Below are 26,040 nucleotides of genomic sequence, written 5' to 3'. Positions count from 1 at the left end.
TGGAAAAGACAAAAGAAACAAACTCTGAATCTGGAACTGATGGAATAGGACTTCAGGTTAAATCAAAATGTGTACTCTATTGTGATTGGAGCATTTCCACTTTTGCGAGTATTTAAAACTACAAAACGGAAATATCATAGAAATTTAGAATATTTAAATGTGGAAGAAAAATATTTTAACCAAGTTCCTGTTGTTTGAATATATATAAAGTGTCTAGCTAGGAGATAATAGAAACTGGAAGCAAAAACTTTGGTATGTAGAGAAGTTATGAATATGGCCATGATTATTGAATATGGCCATAATTTCGTGGCCCATATATAATAAGGGCCCTTTTGGCCCCCGGAAATGGGTCTCTAGGAAACTTATTTCCATGGATACCGGGCATATCTGCAGTTTAGATGTAGGGGTGGCAATGGACCTGACCAGACCAGGGATGCGACGGGTAGACTCGACCTCAGGTCCCGGTATGGGTCCAAATTTTGGACTCAAATACCATTCGGGTCCAGGTCCATCCTGGCCCGACACGTACCCGACTTGTACCTGTAGTCATAGGGTATATGATGGCAATCATGTGTCTTTAGGCACATGCTATGTGTTCATATTGTCACAATATTAGCAACATTTACAGTATTATTGGCAAAAAAAAAAAAGCTCATAGTCATAGGGTATATGATGGTAAAAAAAAGGGCAAAAAAACAAAAGCTCATAGTCATAGTGTGGCAATGGATCCGACCAGACTCAGAAGTCACGGGTTTGGGTATGGGTCCAAATTTTGGACCCGAATACTATTCGGATCCGGGTCTGAGTCCAACCGGACTCAACCCATTGCCACCCTTATTTAATTGCGGTCTGGATGGGATTTCAATCTCCGCTTGGATAACTGTATCCATGTTTTTAGGCCAAAATGTGGAGATGGAATAAAATCCATTATTACTCTTACTAGTACTATTATTATTATTATTATTATTATTATTATTATTATTATTATTATTATTATTATTATTATTAGTAGTAACTATAAAATATAATAATCTTTAGTAGTAGAATAATCTATTACAATTACACATATTATTATACTATTGTGATTTTTATTATTAATATATTTTTAATATATTACAATACAATATTATTATATGGGCGTGGTTTCTATAAGGTTCCAAAAGGGATGCTTTCAAGGATTTAACCTCTAAACACCTTCCCACAGTTCTTGCCCTCATCGAAACCAAACAACCTGAGCCTACTCTTCTACTCATTCGCCAGGTATGGGGTAGAAGACCATGCCAGTTGGTCTCACTGCCGGCGAACGGGGCTTCAGGGGGCATCTGGGTGATCTGGAACCCTTCAGATCATTCTCTCAACTCCTCCCACTTAGGGGAGTTTTCTGTGACCATACTCCTCTCTAGTATCCCTGATGGTATCCCCTGGAAATTCACGGCCTTTTATGGCCCAAATTCAGTTTCACTCAGACACATACTTTGGTCTGAATTGGACCAGGTAGCAGCCCTACCACAACCAATTTGGTGTTTGGGAAGAGACTTCAACGTTACCAGATGGTCTTATGAGAGGAACTCCTCCACCTCCATCTCTCAGAACATGAGGGACTTCTCTGACTTCATCAGTCGGAATGAACTCCTTGACATTCCTCTTCAAGGAAGTTGCTATACGTGGTCCAACCATGCTCCCGAACCTTCCCTTTCTAAACTAGATAGATTTCTCTTATCCCCGAACTGGGAGGAACAGTTCCCAGGCTCCTTTACCTTGGCCCTACCCAAATCCACTTATGATCACTACCCCATTCTTCTTGATACTCTTGCAGTCAGGAGGGGCCCAAAACCTTTCAGGTTTGAATTAGCATGGCTCCAAGAGGAGTCCCTCCCTACCCTTATCCCAACTTGGTGGAACTCCTTTTCTTCCCAGGTCCAGGGTAGAGCAAGCTATAGACTCTAGACAAAAATCCAGCTTCTCAAAGCCTCTCTCAAAATCTGGAGTAGGTCCATTCCCGGCAACTACTTTCAAATCAAATCTTCCCTCTTGGATACCATCCAAAAACTTGACCGTCTTGAATCCGGATCTCTGGACACCACAGAGTTGAATCTCAGAACACAGTAAAAAATGAAATACCACTCTATTCTCAAAAAAGAAGAGATTTATTGGTTCCAGAGATCAAGGATAAAGTGGCTGAAAGCGGGTGACCAAAACACAGCTTTCTTCCATAGAATAGCAAATTGCTACAGAAGAGACAATACTATCTCGATGCTCAAATCCAATAACCGCTACTTGGTTCACCCTGAAGAAATTGAGGAGGCTATTATAGAGTTTTTTCAGACTTTATACACTGCTCCTTCTGGCCCGAGATCGAGAATGTCAACTCTTGAATTCTTGGCTCTCCTTGTAGACCGGGCTGCTTGGCTAGAGCAACCTTTCACTGAAGAAGAAATTCTCAAAGCAATTGATGCCCTAGCCAAAGACAAAGCCCTCGAACCAGATGGATTCCTGATAGCACCTTTCAAAGTCGATATTTTGCATCCTGATTTTATCTGTTTCATTGACGAATTCTTCCCTGAGGTATTGTGTCTGTGGGACCACAAAGTTACCCAAGCTCCTTCAGCTATCCGATATTTGTTTCTTAATACCTGAGCTCACAGGGAATCAGGCTGAGATGCCATTCGCCACCACCACTTGCCTAAGAGGGCGAGGTTATACTTTCTGAGGACCCTGCTACCTAGACCACCCTGGTTTTTAGGAAGGCAAATGTTGTCCCAACCTACCAGATGGAATTTAGTCTTCTGAGCCTGCCCTGACCATAGGAAATTAAGCATGAGCTGGTCCAAACGATTGGCCACTTGAGTAGGCATATGGAAGAGCGACATTAAGTAAACTGGAGAGTTTGATAAAGTAGCTTTAATCAGAGTCGACCTGCCTGCCATAGAAAGGAGGCGACCATTCCATCCAGCCAAGCGTATGTCCACCCTATCAATGACTAGGGACCATTGACCTTTTTTGGGTTTGCCTAGTCCAAGAGGGAGACCTAGATAGGCTGTAGGGAGGTCCTCCACTTTACATTCCCAGTTGGGAATAAGGCCTCTAATCTCAACATTTGACATTGCAACCCTCATCATTTTTTACTTTTCCATGTTGACTTTGAAGTCAGTTGCAATTTGGAAGCATTTGAGGAAGAGATTCAAGGTATCCACTTCCCTAGGGGAGGCATCTAAGAACACCAGAGTGTCGTTTGCATATTGCAGATGTGACACTGTTGGGCCGTGTCTACTACTCCTGAAGCCGGAGAGAAGACTTGCCTGAAAAACCCGGGAAAGAGAACGACTAAAAACTTTAGTAGTAATAGCGAACAGGAAGGGAGAGAGGGGGGCTCCTTGGTGAAGACCTCTCGAGGAAGAAAAGAAGCCTTTCGGGTTCCCATTTATAAGGATAGAGAAGTATGGATGGGAGTAGCAGCCTCGCATCCACTTCCTCCAGCGATTTGGGACACCCATTCTGACCATTGTCTCTTCTAAGATGGACCAATTGACATGGTCATAAGCTTTCTCCCAGTCAATTTTGAAGATTAGGCCAGGTTTTTTCTCAAGGTGACGTGAGTGGATGCACTCATGAGCCACTAATGCTCCATCAAGAATTTGTCTTTCTTTGATGAAAGCGGTTTGGGAAGAGGAGATAATGGAAGGAAGGACTTGTTGAAATCTGGTTGTTAGGACTTTGGCTAGAGTTTTGTAGGAGGAGTTTAACAGGTTGATGGGGCGGAAATCCTTGATTTCCTCTGCTCCTTCCACTTTAGGAACAAGAGCCAGGAAGGTTGCATTAAGAGCTTGATGTAGGGTTCCCCGGAGAAAGAATTCATCGAAGAAGAGTTTAAAGTCAGGAGCAAAAATATCCTAGAAGGCCTTAAAGGGTGCAATTGGGAAATCGTCAGGGCTAGGGGCTTTATCTTTGGGTAGTGCATCAACAACTATCAAAATCTCTTCCTCAGTAAAAGGTCTTTCTAACCGCAAAGTCCTTTCAGTCGAGAGGCTAAAAAAATCGACGGAAGACATCTTGGGTCTAGGGCCAGAGGGAGCAGAGTAAAGAGATTGAAAGAAATCTACTATGGTGAGTTCAATATCATCAGGTTGTGTAAAAAGGCAGTTTTTACGTCTGATCATCGAGATAGAGTTGTCTCTCTTACGACAATTGGCTATCTGATGAAAGAAAGCTTTGTTTAGATCCCTTGCTTTTAGCTACTGGATCCTGGATCTCTGATATCAATAAATCTCTTCTTTCTTGAGAGTTGAGAGATACTCCATCTTTGCCTTGTTTCTGAGATCAAGTTCTGAATCGATCATTGGTTTATCCTCTTCGAGACGGTCCAGAGATTGAATGGTGTTGAGCTGAGAGGTTTTAATATGAGGGAAGTTACTAGGTATAGACCTACTCCAGAACTTCAAGTGAGACTTTGAGCAGTTTTATTTTTGTCTGCAGAATGTATCCTGCGCTTTCAGAGACGAGAGCGGAATAGGAATACCACTAATTTTGGATGAGGGAATGTAGAGATTCCTCTTGCAGCCACAAGAGTTCAAATCTGAAAGGTCTCGGGCCCCTCTTAACAGCCAGGGTGTCTAGCAGAATGGGACAGTGGTCCGAAGTGGGTTTAGGTTGGGCTAGAGCTAAGGATCTAGAGAAGTATTCTTCCCAATTCAGAGACAGAAGAAACCTATCGAGTTTAGAGAGGGTGGGGCTGGTTGCGTGGTTGGACCAAGTAAACTTACAACCTTGGAGGGGGACATCGAAAAGCTCGTTTCGACTGACAAAATCCGAGAAGTCCCTCATGCCTTCGGAAATTGAATTAGAGGTGCTTCTCTCGTGGGACCATCGGGTGATGTTAAAGTCACCACCCGGGCACCAGATGGGATAAGGTAGAGATGCAACCATATCCAATTCTGACCAGAGCCTATGTCTAAGGGATGGAGAGTTAGGGCCACAGACCGCTGTGAATTTCCCATAACAAATTTACCTTGTTATGGGACTCTACATGAATAACTACGCACATGCATTGAGAATAACGGCCACTAAGATAACTATAACTGCAAAATCATAACTACGGACATAACTTCACTTAGAGAGAAAATAAGAGATATTTACAAGGCTTTCATGTGACTCCATCTTTCTAAAGTTTTGTATCAATGTTCAACACTCCCCCTTGATGCAAAATCTCTTTTCAATAATAATGTTAAGATTTTCGTTTTCCTTTTTTAGCTCCAAAAGTGTAGCTTCAAGATTTTTGATGTGCTCCTTCATTTGAGAAATTTGTTCTTCTCTTGCAATCTTCATAGTTTCTTCATCATCATCTTCAATTTCAATATTTCCACTTCTTTTTTTTGGCAACTTCAACATATTGAAAAACACTTTGTTCAGCTTCTCTTTTTGTATCCATAGGAAATCTTAAAAATTTTCTTCCTCCAACTTCTATCTGACAAGCAAAAATAGGACTATGATCAGGTCCCTCCTTGATAGTTTTGTAAAATAGGTTGTTCAATCTTTTGCTTTTGGCCTACTTCATGTAACTTGCTTTTTGGGGTAGAATTTGCCATGTGTTCTTGATGTCTTTTCTACAAAAAAATTGCAACAATTAGTTTTCTTTCTATTTTTGTTTTCCAAAAACAGTTTTTCAATGCCTTCACATGACATCCTCATCACTTGGCATCCTCATGCAATCTTATGACATGACACACCAGGACTACGGGCCTATTCAAAAAATATTTTCCTATGCCTTCACTAGGCGCCCTTCTACCTTTTCATAGCATGATACACTAGGACTACTATCCTTATCTTTTTCAAAAAATAATTTTTGATCGTCATTTCATGACATGACACACTAGAATAAACTAAAATAAAAAAAATAAAACCACTTCTTTGCGGCTGCCTAGGTATCTGGCTCCCGCCTAAGCGGTGAGGACTCTCGGCTGCGTAGGCAATTGAATCTGCCTTTCACAGTATTGAATGAAAGTCATCAATCATTGGTCCATCCAAAAAAGGAGGTGTCAGCCACAAATAGGGCAACTGACATTTTGATAGGTAGCATGGTTTTCCTTTAATACTGTACTGGAATAGTATTTGTATGAATTCCCACAATAGTATTATTTTAGTTAATGTTTTGTTTATTGGGTAAAGAGAAAATAAACCCAAACGTGTGAAATCATCATCATCATCCGAGCCTTATCCCAACCATTTGGGATCAGCTACACAAATCTTGTTCCACCATTCTGCTCTATCAAGGGCCATACCCTCAGTCAGACCATAATTCACCATATCTCTTCCTACTAATTCTATTATGTCATTTTGGGCATTCTCCTTACCCTTTTAGAGCCTTCCACTTGAACAAAATCATCCCTCCTAACTGGTGTCGTATTAGGTCTATGTTGCATATGGCTAGTCCACCTGAGTTACTTTCCCTCATCTTGTCACCTATTGGAGCCATCCATAAGTTCCCTTGTGTGTATTCATTCTGAATTCTGTCCTTTCTTTTCTTGCCACTCATCCATTTCTACATCCTCATCTCAGCTACGCTTATCTTATGGATATATTGTCTCTTGACTGCGCAGCTTTTAGTCCCATAAAACATGGCTGGTCTTACAACCGTTCTATAAAACCCAAACTTGTGAAATAAAAATGGTAAAAACGGAAAAGGATGATAAACTTCAAAATAAAGGTGGCATTACGGCAAGACATGTCAGGTGTCAATATCTGGATAGGAACTGATGAGTTGAACTTGGTGTAGTAACATAGCTCTGCCTTCATTTCTGTCATTTGATACTGTGGCCTACTGTTGGTAGATTTTTAATAATGAAGATCATATGTATGGCTACAGTTTGTTTAGAATATCGTATGACTTCTAATGCTGGGGCTGAGATTGACTATGCAACTTTTGATTCATTGAGCAATGGATCTTCTGTTGAATTTATATAGGTGCACTTCATGGGGCCTAGTGTGCAGGCATCATAACCTCAATGAATTTTGTGTTTCTTAGTACTTGATTGAATAGATCTCCTTCTTGTACTAAATCTGTAGCTGTCTATTTCACTAGCTTTACTTGTGAGATTGGCTGGGTATGTGACTCAAAATGCTCGAACCTTGCGTTTTGTTTTTTTCTGATTAGTCAAACTTGCATTGACTTAAAGTTACTTTCACTAGGAGTTAAATATAACTTGCATGTTGAAATCATCTATTGGTGCATGTTTCTCATAGTGGTTAGAGGCATTAGTTTTGATAAATCATATTAGAAGCTACTATGAACCTTTTTAATATAAAGTTTAATTTCTATTTGTAATTATAAATTTGTTAAGGAATGGGTTGATGTAATGAAGAAGAAAAGGGCTGTCCATGAAGAGATCATTAACACGGTACACAAGCAGCGTATGTTTGTGCCAGAGGTGGTTATTTCTATCCTTTTTTGTGTTCCTCATTATCATTGTGTAGATACTGGACCATACAGCAAAATCGTACTTAATGGCTGATAACAAAGTATGTTCGAATAAACATGCCTTTTAGTAGGATTGGTTAAAGAAAAAAAACATTTTTTCTTTTATCAAGAAAAAGAAAAAAAGCTTTTTTTCTATGCTTTTTTTACAGCCTATTTATAAATTTACATGCATTGACTCAATCTATCTACATGTATGAGCAGTATTTGTCCTGTTTTCTTGGTTATTTCTTTGCAGCTAGCTTAAATGTAGCAGTCCAATTGGATCCTAATTACATGTTGCATGAAACATGTGAATAATTTGTTTGTGCTTGATGAAGTTTGTACTAGAGCTTTAGGAAAGACAGAGTTGGCTTATGTTATGGCCAAATTAGGGGTGTGTATACACACACACACACACATATATAAGGAAAAACTTTTGTCAGCCCAAGAGCGGATGCAATAATATAGACCCAATGGCCCATATTCAATTCAATTTGGGCCAATCGGCTGGCCACAAATCCAAATTATTTGAAATTTTGAACGTTTTCTGTTGAGTAATAGGTGCACATAAATTGAGCAAAACACCTCTGAAAGCTCAAGGAGTATTTTGGTTAATTTATAATGCTATCTTTTGGAATCTAATTCTTTTTAGAATTCTATATTCTATTATTCTCTCTGTATAGAACATATATCTGAATCTGATTCATATGTTAGAGATTTCATTTGAATGAATCCGCTGATTCAATGTATTATTCATTAAATACATGTATCTATAGAGTGAATCATTTAATTCACGAGGAACTGGATGAGAAAAAACTCTCATGTCCGGTTTTGCAGTAGAGATGGGATTAAAGCACTACCATCAACTATAACCCTAAAAGAACTAGATTCCGTAAACAACATAGAGGAAGAATGAAGGGAGTATCTTCTCAGGGCAATCATATTTGTTTCGATAGATAACGCCCTTCAGGCACTTGAACCCGCTTGGATCGCATCTAGACAAATTTTTTACTAGTTATTTTTTATATTTTTTATTAGCTGCTCCTTAACGAGAAGAGTGGACGATCCAAATTTCAGATTTGTAGAAAAAAGAGTAAAACTCAAATACGAAATGCAATTGTGGCTGTCAGATCCGCCTAAATTCATTCTGGGCCGTTGGGCATATACTATTGCACATCAGCCCTTGGGCATATAAAAGTTACTCCCATCTATATGTGTGTGTGTGTGTGTGCGCGCGGGTGCGCGTGCACGCACGCGTGTTGAGGATGGGCCTCGAACACCTGGACCTAGTGAAATTTATCATTTAACTTGTTGAGTATATTTTGGGTTGAGTTATACAATCAAGTCCAGAAAAAGAGTATGTAGCTTCCTAGGGCTAAATGATAGTCTGTAGTTTCTTTTGGACCATGGGGGAAGCTTTTGAACTTCATGAGGGCGTCTGAAAATTCTTAATATTTTTAGAGTTTTTAAGAAACCATCTAGATTTTAGAATATTCTATTTGAGATGTTCACATTTGATGGCTAGATGAAGTTAGTTGACTTGTCTACATGTAACTTGATAAGTTCTTTACTTTCTAGACATGTAGTCAGTTTGATGACACATATGTCGTAATGCTAATTGCTTGGCATTGAAAGCTCGTACAGGATGTATTAGGTAACCTTAGGAGGGGGCTAGGATGTATAACGTTTAGATTTGTTAGAGTTAGAGTGTTCTCTTACAAGGCTAATGGTTGACTCAGCTTAACCAACTGGATTACCTCTATGATTGGCCTTTTATCATGCTCCACACTCATCTTCAACCTTTGGGGGAAGATGGCGGCATATCTGATCCTAAAGAGACTGAGAGTGGTATAAGCTGGTATTTGAATTATTTGACAGCAAGTCCATGAATTGCTTCAATCTCCAACATGAAAAGAAAATTTCTTCACTGCATGTTACTTCCTCCATAAGAAAGAGAAATAAAATCTGCAAAGGAAGAAGTTATTACGAGCTGTGAAGTGCTGAAATGAGCAAATTCCAGTCTGAAAGTGGGGTCGAAGTGTTTATTCCTTCAACACAAATGATATATGTGCATACAACATCTATAATAAATAATATTGCATTTGAAATATTTGAGCTGTGTCTTATTGAATATGAATTACTTGCATATAATCCAGATGTAAATTAATTCTGAAAGAACCACTATTGTAATGCATGGCAGTCTTTGTTTAAGTCCTTCTGTTTGTGGAATAACTATTGATTACCATTATCGAGATTGTTTGTTGTTTTGCTTATTGAAGTTTAAGCTTGATTTGTACATTTCATTGATTCTGAAATCTGAAATCTTGGGCTTTAGCGTACTAGTTCAGGCACTTCTTCTATTATTTGAGCAATGGGAGCATATTTGTTGGCCAAACCTGTACACCTATAACACTTGTCCACCCCCCCACCCCCCCCCTCCCAAAAAAAAAAAAAAAAAAAAAATGTGAAGAGGATCTTTATTAACTTGATTTTTTCAGATCTTCTTTATTCATCCCTAAGATTATTTATTTAAAAATGAAAAATAAAAAAATTTGGAGCTTAACAAAGTGCTCCAAATAAAACCCTTTCAAAGATCGACTCTGAACCTTCCATTTGAGGGTCGATAGTACCAGGGTTATAAGTGCTTCAAATTTTATTTTATTTTTTTGAATTTTTAATAATGTAAAACGAAGATGATTTGAAAATATTCAGATTTAAAAAATCCCCTTAACCTATCTTGGGGCTAGTCCCTAATTATGTGGTCGGGCTAGACAAATAATCCTTTTGTTTTGTTTGCCAAATTGCTCGTTTTGAGCTTTTGCTTTATTCTACGAGTTCAATAATTCTATTAATCTACAATTTTATTTTGATTACTTTACCATTCAACTTTGGAGCTCCTGCAAAAACAAAACAAAAAAAAACATTTTTAGAGCTTTACATTATTCTCATGTTGATGATGTTGATGTTAAGTTTGTTGAAATATGTTTTAGATTAGACTACTATCATTTGAGCACTAGGACGTTTTCAAGTTGTTCTGTTCAAATATGTGCTGGCAAACTGATGCTTGTTAGTAGAGCTAGTTTGACTTTTCCATGACTTTTATTTGTCATCTTGGTTGGGTAACACCTTGATCAAGAGCATTCCTCAATATTGGCTAGTGATTAGTTTGATCTTCAATATTGGCTAGTCTTTGGCTATGAATTCTTGAGTAGCCATTAATCTGTATTAACATCAAATCTTGTTCTGGATTGTCAAAATGATACAGGATGCAAAATTGGCAGCAGTTGTTCAGAAAAAGAGGAAAAGAAAAGGTAGGGAACTATCTTCACCTTTTCTCTGTTCTCCTTTGTCAGCAATCCATACATGTGTGGGTATCGGTAATTGAGTGACATCTCTAAGCTGAAGTATTGGATATGGTATTCTGTAGTAGTCTGCATTCTTTGGAAGTTTCTAGTGTTGTTTGTGGTCTTACTTTCAAGTGATATGTCTTATGCATCTTTATCCTTTAAGAAACAGTATTTGTATCCCAACTTATTGGTGATTCTAGGTGTTCTCTAGACCCAAATGCTGCCATGCCCAAATTCCTTTAACTTGTATGCTGATTTTTGCTTGCTTCACATTGTTTATTGATATATGGAATGCTGGCAGAGGGTAAAATGAGCAATTTGCTGTGATATTGACATGGCATCACTCCATTAGTGAAGCTTGATGGGAAATTATGGAATATGTTATTCTGCATTATATTCGCCATATGGGTAGAGATCAATGTTGAAAAAGCGCTAGACTGCTGATCTTGGCAGGGTGCTTAGGCACCCACCCTGCCTCGATGCAGCCTTCTAGACGTGTAGTCCACTCTACAGAGGTTCAGATAACTGGGTCTGGTTTGAGGCCATTAAATTATGCTAGTCCCAATTTGTTCTTTATATTTGGATGCTGTACTTTAATGTTTACTAAGACACTTTCATTTACTGTACCATATTATAGAATTTTTTTTTTTTTTTGATGAATACGGTCTCTCTTATTGTAATTGAGAGCTCTGGAGCTTGGTTGTGATCCATCAATGCATGCGACTTTATGACTTGTCCAATTTTATCCAGATTGCCCTTGTTAGATTTTTCTTCTCATTAACTGACACATAATGAGACATGCTTATCTTTATTTAACCGTGTTCCTATTTGTTAGAATGACTGTCCTTGGTGTATAATGTTACTTCATCTCCACCATGTGTATTGAATGAGGAAGGTGGAGATGAACGTTTGGTTTCCTTGATGAAGAATGTCAGACTGCGTGGAGGAATGGTTCAACTTCTTTGCCTGCCCCATGATAACCATGGACAGGGAGCATGATTAATTTCTATGCATTACAGTTTGTATATTATATGTTCCCTTCTTTTTTTGTTTTGAGCTATTTTTGTTAAATCAGGCACGTTGAGCAAGGCCTATTGGTATTTATATCACATTAATATAGTCTACGCTTAGAGAAATTTGATGCAACTCTTATGACTAGAAGAAACCCTATGACTCTTGAATAAGTTCTGTGATGGTTCCATCTGTAGCAATTGAGTCTATAAATATAGACTCAGGCCGAGAACACCAAGTTTGCTTGTACATCTGCTTCACTCTTAGTCTCTAGTCTCTACCATGAGTGTCGTTGACCCATGCAAATCTTTGTTTGAGGGCTCTTGGCTTTTGTAACCTGATACTGTATGATATCTAGTTGTGTCCAGATTACGTCTAGGTACTATTTGTGCGGCTCCATTTTGCTGGAAATATTTTGCTGGAAATATTTGGCCACAGACTTTTATTTTTTCTGAAAACAATACTTTCGAGAACCACTTGACATGTATTCTTCTCCAGAATATGAATGAAGAGATGTAAACTTAAATTGTATATCAAACATATACAAAGAAGGAATTTTATCCAAAGACTGAAGGTTTTATTTTATAATGTATATCCATGCGTTTCTTGAAATTTTTTCCACGATGAACATATAATAGTGCTTGACCTTCAACATCAGAGTGCACAACTTCAGAAAACTGGTTGGATTTTAGGACTTCAAGTTACTGGAATGGATGACTTCTTACACAATACTGATTGTTTAGAATCCAGAATGTGAGATATTTCAGCAAATCCCACTGTACGGAGATGGAGAGCCAGTGGATATCAAGAAAAGCTTTATGGTTCTTTTTCATTGATTCAAGGTTCTCAAGACTGTCCAATAAACTTACAAATCAAAATTGAAGTGGCTTTTGAAAATTACTGGAATAATTTAAGAATATTTTTATTTAAGATATATGATGGATAAACCCCATCTGCACCGCACCCAAGGAGAGAAAAAATTATATGGAAGGTCAAATGACTTAAATGCCCTCTGTCATGAAACAATAGAGGTGCGCTGTTCTTTGGATATGTAAGTATTTATTTACAGGAATATGAAAATAATGATTAAACGCATCAATGCTTCTTCTCAAACTAACACTAAGTAATCATCCAAAATAGACCCGTGACAATCTGTCTGCTAAGAACTTATACTGAGTTGTAGTCATGCCTTATGTTTTCATATGTGGGATTGAGATTTTACAAGCTGTGAAATGGTGATGAATACAATGTCAGACCTCTGTGTTTTTCTCTATCATGAAACATGGGTTATATCGCGATGGACATGGCGCACATACCTTGTAGCTACACATGTAGGGCCAAATTACATGAGTGCCTCACTCTCAGAGAATACTAGAAATATGCTGTTATCTTTCCAGAATACAAGAACATTCTTATCTAGAGTGAATTAGTTGGTATAGATCTAACAAACCTACAGAATCTCACACCATCTGAGATCAAAACACAGAACACAGTCTTCTGGCGATGATCGACAAATAAAAGCTTATTTTCGTGAGAACTGAGAACTAGATTGTAGATGCTCACTATGCTGTTTGTTTGGTTTGTTCTTGTCAAACCCTTCTATAAGCAACAACCTCCCCTGTACTAGTGCTTTGCACATATAAAGTGTTTGGGGTGATTTTAAGCTGAAATGTGTGAAAAGCACAAGACAAACTCAAAAGTATTTCAAGAACCACTCTGCCAGGGTATATCTGTTAACAAAGCTTTATTTCATTTCTGGGGATTGTACAGTTTCAAAGTAGTATATGTGGATCCCTTGTTAATTACATTCACTGTCTCATACAATGGAGATGTAAAAAGCCTTTGTTTAATTAATCACATACGAATTCATCGATAAATGTAGAAGAGTTAGCAAGTGAGTCTTGCTGTAGCAGCTGCTTGCATGAACTTGTTCACCAAACACTCATGAATGTTTGGACGCCTGCTATCTTTGTTATTTTTTTTGGTTTTTTCTTGAGCTATTTATAATCGTCGAACACTTCAATTAGTGGCGCTCGATTGTGCCCGACAGTTGCGATGTAGTGCGTGTAGTGGTTCTCGTGTCTTATTTTGATGATGACATGTGGTTCTGCACGATTGTTTGTGGATTCTTGAGTCTTCTTCACTTTTTGAATGTGTATTGTGTCGTCTTTATCTCGGTACGTCATTCTAGAAGATTGTAGTGTCTGCCGTCAGGAGTGACTTGGATGAAAGGTTTTATCCTCTTCACAAGTTTAGAGTGTGTAATCTTTCGGAATGTCTTCACAAATCTTTGAACCTCTAGATTTTAGAAGGTGTGGGTAACGATCCAGGGGTATTTTATCAATAATAATCTTTGAGGATAGATAATGTATGTCTAAGGTTGTTTTCATATCCACCGGAGCATTGACAAAATGAGAGGTCGATTCACCAAAGTCTTGTAATTGGTGTAAATTCACCAAAGAGTCTCGTAATCGTGTAAATGATGCAGGGAAAGTAATAAACTAGAAAAATAAAAATGAAAATAAAGGTTTGAGAGATTATACCCTCTCTCTAAGTCTGCAAAGGAGTCCATCTCAAGATCTTTTCACCAGATCAAGCTCTTTCTTTACTCTCCAATCACTCTCTTTTCTGAATCAATAGTAATATACTTATAGGAGAAATAAACCTAAAACCTTACTTATTCCCTAAGAAACCCTAATGAAATCTTCACACTTCATCTTAAATAAAGAAATAAACTTCCACTTCTACCCCTTAAATAATCTCTATAACAAAAAAAAACACAAGAATAACCCTAAAGAAAATTAAAAACCCAAATATAACCCCAAATCAAAATTTTAATCTCCTAAAAAATAATAAAATAAGAATAACAAAAAAATTAATTGCATCATTCTCTCGAGGATGGGAGAATAGCGCTAGAAGGAACTGTTGGTATAAATGAGGGCGGAGGTCATAGATACATTCATAATATTGGGATGTCAGAAGTGAAAGAAGCTTTGGAAAGGATGAAGATAGGAAAGGCTTTAAGGCCAGATGGTATCCTGATAGAGGTTTGGAAGTGCATGGGAGAGATTGGTATTGACTGGTTGACAAAGTTGTTCAACAAGGTGCTGAGAACAAAGAAAATACCAGATGAATGGAGGAAAAGTATTGTGGTACCTATTTACAAGAACAAAGGAGACATACAGAATTGTGCACACTATCGAGGGATCAAGCTTATGAGCCATACTATGAAGCTCTGTGAGAGTGATTGAGCAACGATTAAGGCATAAAACGTGTGTATCTAAAAACCAATTTGATTATATACCAGGAAGGTCAACAACTGAGGCTATTTTCTTACTTAGGCAACTGGTTGAGAAGTTTAGGGTGAAGGGAAGAGAACTCCACTTGGTGTTTATCTAAAGAAAGCTTTTGACAGAGTACTTGGAGATTTGATTTGGGGGTGTTGGAAAAGAAAGGAGTCTCCAGACACTACATCGACTTGGTGAGAGAAATCTACAATGGAGTGCTAACTAGTGTGCAAACAATTAGTGGAGAGACGAGTGAGCTTTCAGTTACAATAGGTCTACATCAAGGGTTAGCATTGAGCCCGTACCTCTTTGTCTTAGTTATGGACGACTTAACTAGACTTCCTCAAGATGAGGTACCGTGCATGTTGTTCACAGATGACATAGTTTTAGTCAATTAGACCTGAAACGACATCAACACAAAGTTAGAACTTTGGAGGGATGCTCTAGAATCCAAAAGGTTTTAAAATTAGCCAGACTAAGACAAAGTATATGGAATGCAAGTTTAGTAATAATAGGAGTAGAGACGAGGAAGTAGTTAAGATTGACGGCCAGGAAGTACAAAAAAGACCGCTCTTTTGATATGGTGGGTCAATAATCCAGGAAAATGGAGAGATTGAGGAAGATGTCGCACATAGAATTAGAGCTGGGTGGGCGAAGTGGAGATGTGCAACTGGAGTTTTATGTGATCGCCGCGTACCAATGAAGTTGAATGGTTAGTTCTATAGGACAACTATGAGACAAGTTTTGCTTTATGAGGCGGAATGCTGGATGGACAAAAAGTAATATAGCTATAAAATGAGTATAGCGGAGATGAGTATATTAAGTGGATTAGTGGCAAGACAAGAAGGGATAGAATCCAAAATGAATCAATTCCGGAAAGTTTAGGTGTGACACCAATAGGCGATAAGATGAAATAGAGTAGACTTAGGTGGGCTAGCCATGTGTGGCATCGACCCAGTACAACACCTGTTAGGAGGTGCGGGTTAGTTCAAGTGGAAGGATTGAAAATGGCAAGATATATGGGGTATTATGGCCTCACTGAGGGTATGACCTTAAAGCAGAATGGCGGACTAGGAATCATGTAGCTGACCTCAATTAATTGGGAAAAAGCTATAATGCTAATGATGATTCTCCCAAGGTTGGGAGAAGCTCGACCTCGAGCTTATGGAATTAAATTTTTTTCCTTCAATATCTTCTCCACTTTGTTCCATTTGGAAATTTTCATCCTTTTCTTATCGAATTTTTTATTATTGATCTTAATTGTACAAAGTCGTGATATGCTTAGAAAATCAATTGTCATACCAAAATCTCTCGCACCTTCCACGACCTGTATTTCATACCTCTCAATCAACTCAACTTCGGAAACAAGCTGTAATGTGTGATTAATTCCTGAATTGGTGGTTGATTCTTGATCGTCTTACGTCTTCATATTCTTGTTCCTCCTGCTGCAATCTACTCTATAGATAGTGTAGATTATGTTGTATTACTTTACCAATGCATTCTATTAGGTCTTCTTTGAGTCTATCAAATGTTTGATTTAATTGCTCAAATATTTAATTAGCTTGAATCTCAAGGCTCTGATACAAACAATAGATGATCTAGTTATGGATCATATAGATCAAATATTTGAGCGATTGGATCATTTGAGAGACTCAAAGAAGATCTGATAAAACACATTGGAAAAGTAATACAAAAGAGTCTACAACAAAATCTATATAGTAGATTGCAGCAGGAGGAACGAGAATATAAAGAAGTAGAAGATCAAGAATCAACCACCAATTTAAGCATGGAGCACACATTACAGCTTGCTTCGGAAGTTGAGTTGATTGAGAGGCATGAAATACAAGTGGTGGAAGGTGCAAGAGATTTTGGCATCACAATTGATTTTCCAATTAATCACTTGGGGCACACTTTTTGTTTGGGATGTTCCCTCTTATATCCAATCTGTGTGAATCTGTGACGTACATAAGTGGACATCCTAGTGGGATTCAATTTTCATAGGTTACTGCTCTTCATTTTCTCTTGGAAAGGAGAGAAATAGGGTTGTTTGTACTACAGTAACAAAGTTAGTCAAAGGAGTTCATTCCTCAAGCGACTTATTATACAGCCTTCGTCATCTAATCTCATGGTTGTGTGCCATGTATCTTAACTGTGCTTGCCACTTATTATTGGCCCCCAATTCGACTCTTAGAACATGGTTCCACTATACATTCATCCTTTTAACACTAAGTTTTCTCTGCAATTAAAGGTGCAGTCCACTATGTTTACTTGCATCACTGTTTTATGGATAATGTCTGCATTGATGATATACTATGTAATGCATTAAGGTTAACTTTCTCAAAAAAAAAACTATTTAGCACATTCGCCGCTGCATAGTTGGTGTGTCATGGAGAATTTGTTCTGTTTTGGTATATCTGCTTACTCTAGATGGAGAAGTGATTTGGTTCAATTATACAAATTTGTTGCCTGTAGAAGTGCAGGTTATAGAGGTTTAATAATTTCATTCTTTTGCTCTCAAGGTGATGGTCCTAAAATGCATATGAAGAGCTTCAAGGATGAGGAGTACTACATAAGTTCCGTGCCAACAAATCAAGTAGGCCTGTCCTTTATGATTTTTCATGTTGACGCAAGATATGTGAAGAATTACTTAGTGATAAATCAGTAATATGCTTATTTTTTGGAAGCGATTATGTCTTTATAGCTTCCGGAAATAATTGAACATCAATCAACTTGGGATTATTCATGCTGGTTTGTTCTATTTTGGTTATCTATACCTTGGACATCGAAGAAAAGTTTCAGTATGATCTGCGACACATTTTCCCCTTCCATTGTGGAGGATGTGGTTTTTCGTGAGTTCTTCTTTGGCATAATGTCCTCAACCTCAGGGCTTGGCCTTCTGCTAAGATGCCTGTCCTGATTTCACTTTTTGTCTTTGCATGCTTACATGCAGACATTTTGACTATGTGATGCTATTCCGATAGTTAATGAATCCTATATTTCTTAACTACATTTAGACATCTGAGATTGATTGTCATTTTGTCCAAAGTATTACTCTTTTATTTTCTTATTATCTCATATATCCACTGTAGAGCTGCCATTTGATTTTCTGTGACCCAATTTGATGAGAAATTCCCTTGCACACTTTATTCCCTAGGTTGAGCTCCTCCCGCCCAGCCGGGGGGGGGTTGGGTTTGTATTTGTTGGTTGCCATGGTGTAATGATCTGTTTAGTCTATGTTTCTTGCTACATATGAATGGCATTCTTGTGTTTCTTTGTTATTTTATATTGTAATTTACTTTCAAGGGCTTTATGGCCATTTGAGCACTTCATGTATATAAGGGCAATTTACTCTTGTTAAGTTTATCAGAATTTATTTTACATTGTCTTGACTCATTTGCCCTGACATACGCGTATTATACTTTTCCAGCATTTAGAGGGAGGATTGTCAGTAAAGGGGAATGAGGGATTTGCTGCAAACAGGTGAATAATATGTCAATTCCCCTGCTTGATAGTTGGATGACTGTTATTCTGTATTACTCGATCATTAGTAAATCAAGTCAATTCTGACTACCTTTACACTGTTTTGAGTTGATTCATTGGTACTACTCCACAGTATTCCAAAGTATTATTACCTACAATTTCCAAGTCGTGCCATTTTCTTGTGGCTTTACATTTCTAGCCATTCACTGAGACGGTTCTACTTTTAATTGGTATTGTTTTCTGTCCTTGTAGATCGAGGCATTATGAATTCAGATGTTATTCAATTATCAAAGGAAAAAGAAATTCAAATGCTATATTCTTCCATGAACAATATTTCTTTAAGTTAATGTCCTGTGCTTCGTTTATGAGCCTCTTCAATTCTTGAAGTCAATTCTTTGTGCTGTACTTATAAACCTCTCCCAAGATCACGGCTTTGCATTCTCATCTAATAGTGTGTGTTATGGAGTGCCTATTATAATACAACATCATTTTATTTCTTCCTAGTTCTTTCAAATTCTTAGCACTTGAATAAATTTCTTTTAAGGCACTTGATTGTTAAATTGGAACAACAGAAGAAACAGGTATTTCTTCGTGTTTATCCTTTTTGAATTGGTTGGATGGTTAAATAAGATTACTTCATATTGACTGATGCAATGTGTATAGGATTCAAGGATGCTTACTTACTAATTGGTGATACATGGACTCTGCTTGTTTACTAGATTGGATGCTGCAGTTCTTGATCTTGTTGCGGACGATAGTACTGGTTTGCAGAAGCAAAAGGCTGTGTTTCATTGGGATAAAGTAATTGCCAATCATCTTTCATTCCCTATGTAGGATTTCTTCCTCATGCAAACTTAAAACCGATTATTTTAAACTGTGATCCTTTCTTGGCAGAGGAGTAAGAAGTATATCAAGTTAAACAATGGTGAGCATGTCACAGCTTCTGGAAAGGTACCATTTTGAGAATTACATCACCACTGAGTATCTGGATTCATTTTATTTATTTATCTTTTTGATTTCAGATGGAGAATAACTGTGAAAAACACCAATGTGATTGATATCTGTTGCAGTAAACAGGCATTTCATTAGAAACTGCCTAGGTATCACATTGTAGTGTCATTTTTTGGGAGGAAACTACACCACTGGTTCCTGGCTCTTTTACTATAAAAAGGACACTATGCTAGTCTTGTTGTACAGTTATTTCCAATCATGCATTGGATATCTCAGATGATATACCTGCAATTATGAACACACCCTATATCTGGAAACATGTAGAACCCTTGAGCTAACCTAATATTTTGATGCTTTAACTTATTATCATCTCATGTACTCATCATCAGAATGCTAAAATAAGAGTCAATTCAGGAGTCGAGGATGCAGAGTTCTTAGTTGCCGAAGTCTTGTTATTAGGTAGGATATCATCTTGGCAAATGGATCCTCCCTGTGGGGCAATTGTCTCGCCAGCTCTCTTCCTGTATAAGTTTCCTAATCGAGTCATTGGTATCAGCCTTGAGTGCATATGAAGCTCTCTTATTTTTAAATTTTATTAGAGGCATGAAAAAAGATTTGTGACATTCTACTCAGTAGAATAGACAAACTATATGGGAAATGTGAAAAGGCTCTATCACATGATGAATCTCTATATCATTGCATTGATACACGTAGCCTCATTTGTCCTGCAGGTTGATATATAAATTGCTCTTCCTGGTTGAGAACATTTATTTATTTGTTGAGTATGCAAGTATAGTTGCCTGAGAAAATTTTTTCAGAAGCATTTCCATTTAGTTGTCTTCCCTTATTTGTGTACATGCAAGCTTTTTTGGTATTTTGTTTCCTTTCCTTTCCTTTTTCTGATATTGTGTCCCTTCTTATATATTGATCAATCATTAATTATACAAAATAAACTGGCACGAACTTGTAACATAGCAAAAGTTCCCAATAACCATGTCCTTCCCTTGGTACACCCAGATTTCTTTTATTGTTGTGATCTTTTTTTTATCATCATTCTTATTTACTGATATATTAGATTTTAATGATTAATAACACATTAAGTGATGGAAGAAATAATACCAAATGGACTGGCACTAACTCATAATGTAGCTAAAGTTCCCATATCCATGTTCCTTCCTTATACACCCGAATTTGCTAGCATATGAGCCCCTGAGATAGCCTTCCATGGATGTGATTTGCATTGGACTTAGCTTGCTAGGAAGCACAAGACTTGAAAAAAAAATTGCCCAATTCAAAAGAATGGATCTTTCCATTCTGGCACCTATTAAACATTAAAGTTGTGTTAGAAAATAGGTTTTTGCGATAAGGATTCACTTATGGATGCTATGGTGGTAAAGGATCACAGTTTGCTAGTCTCTTTTGCAATTCAATTGGGAACACCACTTTTCGCAGATGTTTTAGAATAGAAGAAAAGAGTTCATGAGCTCTTGTCTTTCTTATTGTACTTTTTGCAATAGAGCATTATGGGAATGGTGTAAGAGCGGAAAATAATATCATTGACAACCGCAGCCTAAGCTAGTATTGTGTAGAAAGGATGTTTTTGAATGCTGTTATCCTTGTGCTCTCTCTCATGTTATCCATGTTGATGTACCACTGTTTTCTCTTTTTTGTAAATGTATACTTGTGTTTTTCCCCTTGGTAGTGCATCACTCATGATGAAACATTTCATCGTCTTTGTGTGGCACAAAATTTATTTATCGTTTGCCACATGCTATCCTCTTTGTTCCATATTACGTATCATCATCCTCTGAGCCATATCCCAACTATTTGGGGTCGGCTACATGAATCATATTCCGCTATTTTGCTATGTCAAGGGTCATACTCTCAATCAGTCCATAAGTCCCTTTGTTCCATATTTATAAGAATTATTTGTGCTTGAGGTATCTTGAGTATGTGAAAACGTTCTCAACGCTAATCATGGACTTGTGACTTGCTTGTGTTGCACATGAGTTTTGTCATTTTGCTCTGATTGGCACATTATTTATTTTCAAATGAAATGTAGATCAAAACAGAGGGAGGTGCAAAAGTAAAGGGTACTAAGACAGGAATATACAAAAAGTGGAAGGAACGCTCGCACATAAAGATCTCTGCTCATGGATCATCTGAAACTGATGCCCAAAATGGCGTTTCTGATAAAGGTATACTTTGATGCTAGGAGCTTTTCTTTCTTGTTTCATATCTGCTCATTTCTATTATGGGCTGTTTTACAGGATGTTATTTCATTGTCTTCTTCCCTCCAAGTTGTAAACTATGAGATTTTCATCTGTTTTTTTTTGTTTTCATGTTTTCTCTACTTTATGATGTGGTACTTCTGATAGTATTCTAGAAATGGTTCTGTTGGATGAAATTTATGGAAAGCTCGAGGCGGCGCCTGCGTCCTGGTGGGATGCCTAGGAAGCTTCCTCTAATTCTAATCAGTTCAGCATCAGAAAACATAGATATTGAAATTATTTTGATTTACTCCTATTGTTTAAACAGAATAAAAGTAAATTGCAGATATATAGATTCCCTTGTTGGATTTCTGTGGCCATTAAAGGGCCTCATCAGAGCTTGTATTCAAATATTTAATATAATAGAATATAAACTCAGTGGGAGGGTGGTCCTTTGTGGACCATGATTGGCAAATGCTATTTGCTGATACTCAAACTTGGCGTGATGTGTTAGGCCAATTGAGTTGCTTGGCTTGACGTGCTAGGCCATTTGAGTTGGAAAACTCCCCGTTACCTGGGCATGGAACAAAACCAATGAGGGTTTTATAGGTCATCACTTGATGAGGTCAGAGTTGCCCAAGTATGTGAGCCGATGGATTGTGTGACCCTTGTGTGTAATGGTTGGCCTCTAGAGACGATGGCCAAAGCCTCATCACTGAACCATCACACGACATGTATGAATGGTAGCCGTATCGAGAAAGCGAACCACCATTGAGGGTGAAGTGTATACATGTGCGAGAGACTACCCCTCTGCACCATAGAGTTGTGGTTGCATTAGGTTTATGTGACCGTGGACTCGTCTCTAGGTGAGAACTTGTAGTTTATAAACTGGGATTGTTTCCTGTTGCTTATTGGTTGACTTTGGTAGCCTAATCATGAACGCCTGCAATGGTCTGCAGGTCATGGGAACTGCTGGGACATTTTGAGAAAGCAAATGTAGATTATAGTCCACAGTAGAAGTTGGAGTGCTTCATCGATATTATAATTCTTGGACCTTGTTGGATCTGATTCCCATCAAAATTATTTAGTTTTAATTATTTTGATGTTAAATGATTTTTAGATTGATTATTTGAATTTTTCTTTGTTTCTGGATAATTTATTTTTACAAAATGAATTTATAAATATAAGAGATTCAATTTTAATATTCAAAGAAAAATAAAGTTTATTTTCAATTAACAAAAAATCAATTTATTGATTTATAATTTTATAAATCAATTAACATATGGGGGCCCACTATGGGCTATGGGCCCACCATAAATAGCTACATGGGAGAATTGAGTGGGGCCCACATGGGGCCACCTAAGGTGGCACAGCCCACTGAAAGGAAACCTTTGGTTATTAAATATTGGCCAAGCCACCAAGGGTTATAAATCAAGTTGATATGATATAGAAAGTTTTGTGATTTAAGTACTTTGACTATTCAAAGATGGTATGGATAACAGATATTATTCACAAGATAAGAAAGTATGACATTATTTTCTATATTTCAATATTTGATGGGATTAGGTTTAGGAAGCTGAAGGATAAGGTTCTAGCATCTTCCTTTGTATCATGATGGCTGATCTAAGAATTGGATAGTTCGGATCTCTCACCTATAGGTCTCTTATGATCAATTGTCTAGATTCAATATGCATAAGGATGACAATCCTAAGGAAACCTAAACCCCTTGAAAGTCTATAAATAGGGGTCCCCTCTTGCTCAAATCTCTACACTTCTCTCTTCTCTCTCTACTCTCTCTCTTTATAAGGGGTGGCACGCCACCCTAGGGTTTCTTCTCTCTCCCATCTTGAGATCTTCTCTCTTATCTTTCTTAGCTAGATAGTAAGAGAAAGGGGGCACGCCCTACTAGGTTATCAAGAAGGGGGACACGCCCCACTCAAATATTCTAAGGCATTGATGCCTTAATCTATTTTGTTCCATGCTCTCATATTATTAAGGGTTGTAGCCTTAAGCTTTCCCATAGTTGGTAGATTCGAGATAGACCATTGATCCCGTGCACTGTTGGAGGAGGAGACCCAGTGTAGGGTGTACTTAGCCCAGTTGAAGTAATGTTTCGGCATCTTTACCTTGTGCTTTGTATACCTTGTGCTTTGTAATACAGGTGCCTTTTTTGTTCCTATAAGCACTGTGTTACTTTTGTTCATTAAATAAAGAGATTGTCATTAGTGCCAGCAAGTGAGAACCATTTGTATTTATTTCTTTATTTATTTCAAGTGAGTTTTATTGTATTTGGTCCTTTATAACTGTTCTAGTTGGTGAGAAAAAGAAATTTTTAAAATTATATACACCGTGCTAGATCACCTTGTCCAACTTTTATCCCGTTCTGCATGATCATTACTAGATCCAGAAGACGACATTTTGAGGAATCAAAATACAATGAGATTTCAACAAGAAAGTAAACCTTTTGTGCCCAACATCTATTGGAGTCTAGTATGCCCAAACGCCCCTCTTCTATCTTCTCTATTTCACAAATATTAAATCCAAAAAGTTCATATTCAGTTCGCCTTTTTGGGAAAATTTTGTAGATCTAAAAATTTGGAATTCCGGGATTGGTATGATTCTTAAGCTTAAAACTTTGAGTGAGGGAAATGACCATTTTATCGTTGTTCTAAGGGAACATTTTGACATCAGTTGAAGCATGTCCAAGGTAGGCACATGGATTGAAACGCCAGACACATGTTGAGGCACCACCTAGGTGCGTATATCAAGTAAGGCATGTTTCCAAGACTTGTACGAGGATTTTCTCTGGCACGCTATGACGCACCACTTCAATCTATTCTCCTATATGCAGCAGTTAGAGGTTCTTCAATAGCATCTTATTACACTTGACTATTTTATAAATCAATGGGGTGATCCATCAATCCTGAGCCTTGACTTTATTAAGATATCAACAGCTGTCACCCAGGAAAAAGAAATGTGCGTGTTATGGATATGTATGTGTGTGTTAAGGGGGCGAAGAAAAAATAGTGTGTTTGCATTTTGGAAGGTCTAATCATTGGGGCAGATACATTTGAATTTGTATTGTGGTTAGGCAATTTTTTATGAGCCATTGTCATTCTGGTCTAGAGCGAATGCACTACGCAGTTTGTTGTTCGTGATTTTAGATTCTTGAAAGTGATTCTTATGTTGGATGCATCCTTTTTATAACTCTGAATGCTGCTCTGCTTTGCAACGATCTTTTTGGCGGCAGGTAACCAAATGCGTGGAAACAAGAGAGCTTTCAAAGGTAACAAGATGAAGCGTTCTATTCCGAATGCAAACGTGCCCTCTGAGCTTAAGGACATTGAACAAGTGAGGAAGCGAAGGCAGCAGAAGGCTGCAAGGATTTCTCACTACAACGACGACTCTGCTGGGGGAAAACAGAACATGAAATCTGGTGGCAGAGGTAAGTCTGCTAGGGGAAAACAGAATATGAAATCTGGTGGCAGAGGTAACTTCTCTAGGGGAAAACAGAACATGAAATCTGGTGGCAGAGGTAACTTCTCTGGTGGCAAAGGTAGAGGAAAGAAAAGATGAGGTTTAAGTGCATCTTCTTTTATTTCTCACATGGGGATTCTCCTAGAGATATGTTTCCCCAAAAAAACACTGGTGGGTTTAGGGTCAGAGAAAGGAATCCTTAAGGCAACCGCAGCACATGATTGAAATGGTGAAAGATTGTTCTTTTGATTTTTTTGTTTTGTTTTTTTGATATGGCAACGGTGGGAGTGGAGGGTATCCTTTCAGTTCTTCAAGTGGTAAGTCTTGCAATTTTGTACGAGTTACAATTTTTTTTCCTGATGGCCTGTGGACTAACAGGCAGGTAGATGAACTGGTTATCTATCAATTTATGTATTCTGTGAAGTTCTTTTGAATTAAATATTGTAATTTTGATTGAGATTTTTACTTGAAAGAGGACATATGTTTTTGGTCATGTTTTTGCATCAACTCTGTTGATACTAATTCTTCATGGTGTCAAGCGTGGTCTCAGAAATGGGAGCAGATCGACCGATTCTCTGTCAGAACCGGAACTGATGGGGGACCGTTACTAGTCCGAAATCAGGTGGTTTACCTTCTTTTTTCTTTACAAACCGAAATTTGGAAATTCATTTTCTATCATTTCTTCACCAAATCCTCTAAAATTTGTTCCAGATCGTTTCTCTCATTTATTTACAAAACTCCTTAAAAAGGTATTATAATCAAAACAGGCTTTTGGCAAATATCAAGATAAAAAAGCTCTCAATTTTTTAGCGCAAAACCCTCAATCT

General features: G+C 37.7%; 1 protein-coding gene across 2 annotated transcripts in view; it reads left to right on the top strand.

Moving 5' to 3' along the window:
- LOC18436944 (putative DEAD-box ATP-dependent RNA helicase 29) overlaps nucleotides 1-25,706 on the top strand; it is a 32,081-nt gene extending 6,375 nt beyond the window's left edge. For both annotated transcript variants that reach the window (XM_006847164.4, XM_088850763.1), the window contains 8 exons: nucleotides 7,335-7,421; nucleotides 10,716-10,761; nucleotides 17,615-17,688; nucleotides 18,523-18,575; nucleotides 19,295-19,376; nucleotides 19,470-19,526; nucleotides 21,589-21,724; nucleotides 24,987-25,706. In XM_006847164.4, the coding sequence (XP_006847227.2) occupies nucleotides 7,335-7,421; nucleotides 10,716-10,761; nucleotides 17,615-17,688; nucleotides 18,523-18,575; nucleotides 19,295-19,376; nucleotides 19,470-19,526; nucleotides 21,589-21,724; nucleotides 24,987-25,312 (861 nt within the window). In that variant the 3' untranslated portion in view covers nucleotides 25,313-25,706. The remainder of the gene's footprint in view (nucleotides 1-7,334; nucleotides 7,422-10,715; nucleotides 10,762-17,614; nucleotides 17,689-18,522; nucleotides 18,576-19,294; nucleotides 19,377-19,469; nucleotides 19,527-21,588; nucleotides 21,725-24,986) is intronic.
- The last annotated feature ends 334 nt before the right edge of the window (nucleotides 25,707-26,040 follow it).

Source organism: Amborella trichopoda, chromosome 11 (assembly GCF_054954075.1).
Source record: "Amborella trichopoda isolate Santa Cruz 75 chromosome 11, AtrichopodaSantaCruz75HAP2 v2.0, whole genome shotgun sequence".
In the NCBI taxonomy this organism is placed as follows: domain Eukaryota; kingdom Viridiplantae; phylum Streptophyta; class Magnoliopsida; order Amborellales; family Amborellaceae; genus Amborella; species Amborella trichopoda.
This window is presented reverse-complemented; position numbering and strand designations above follow the sequence as displayed.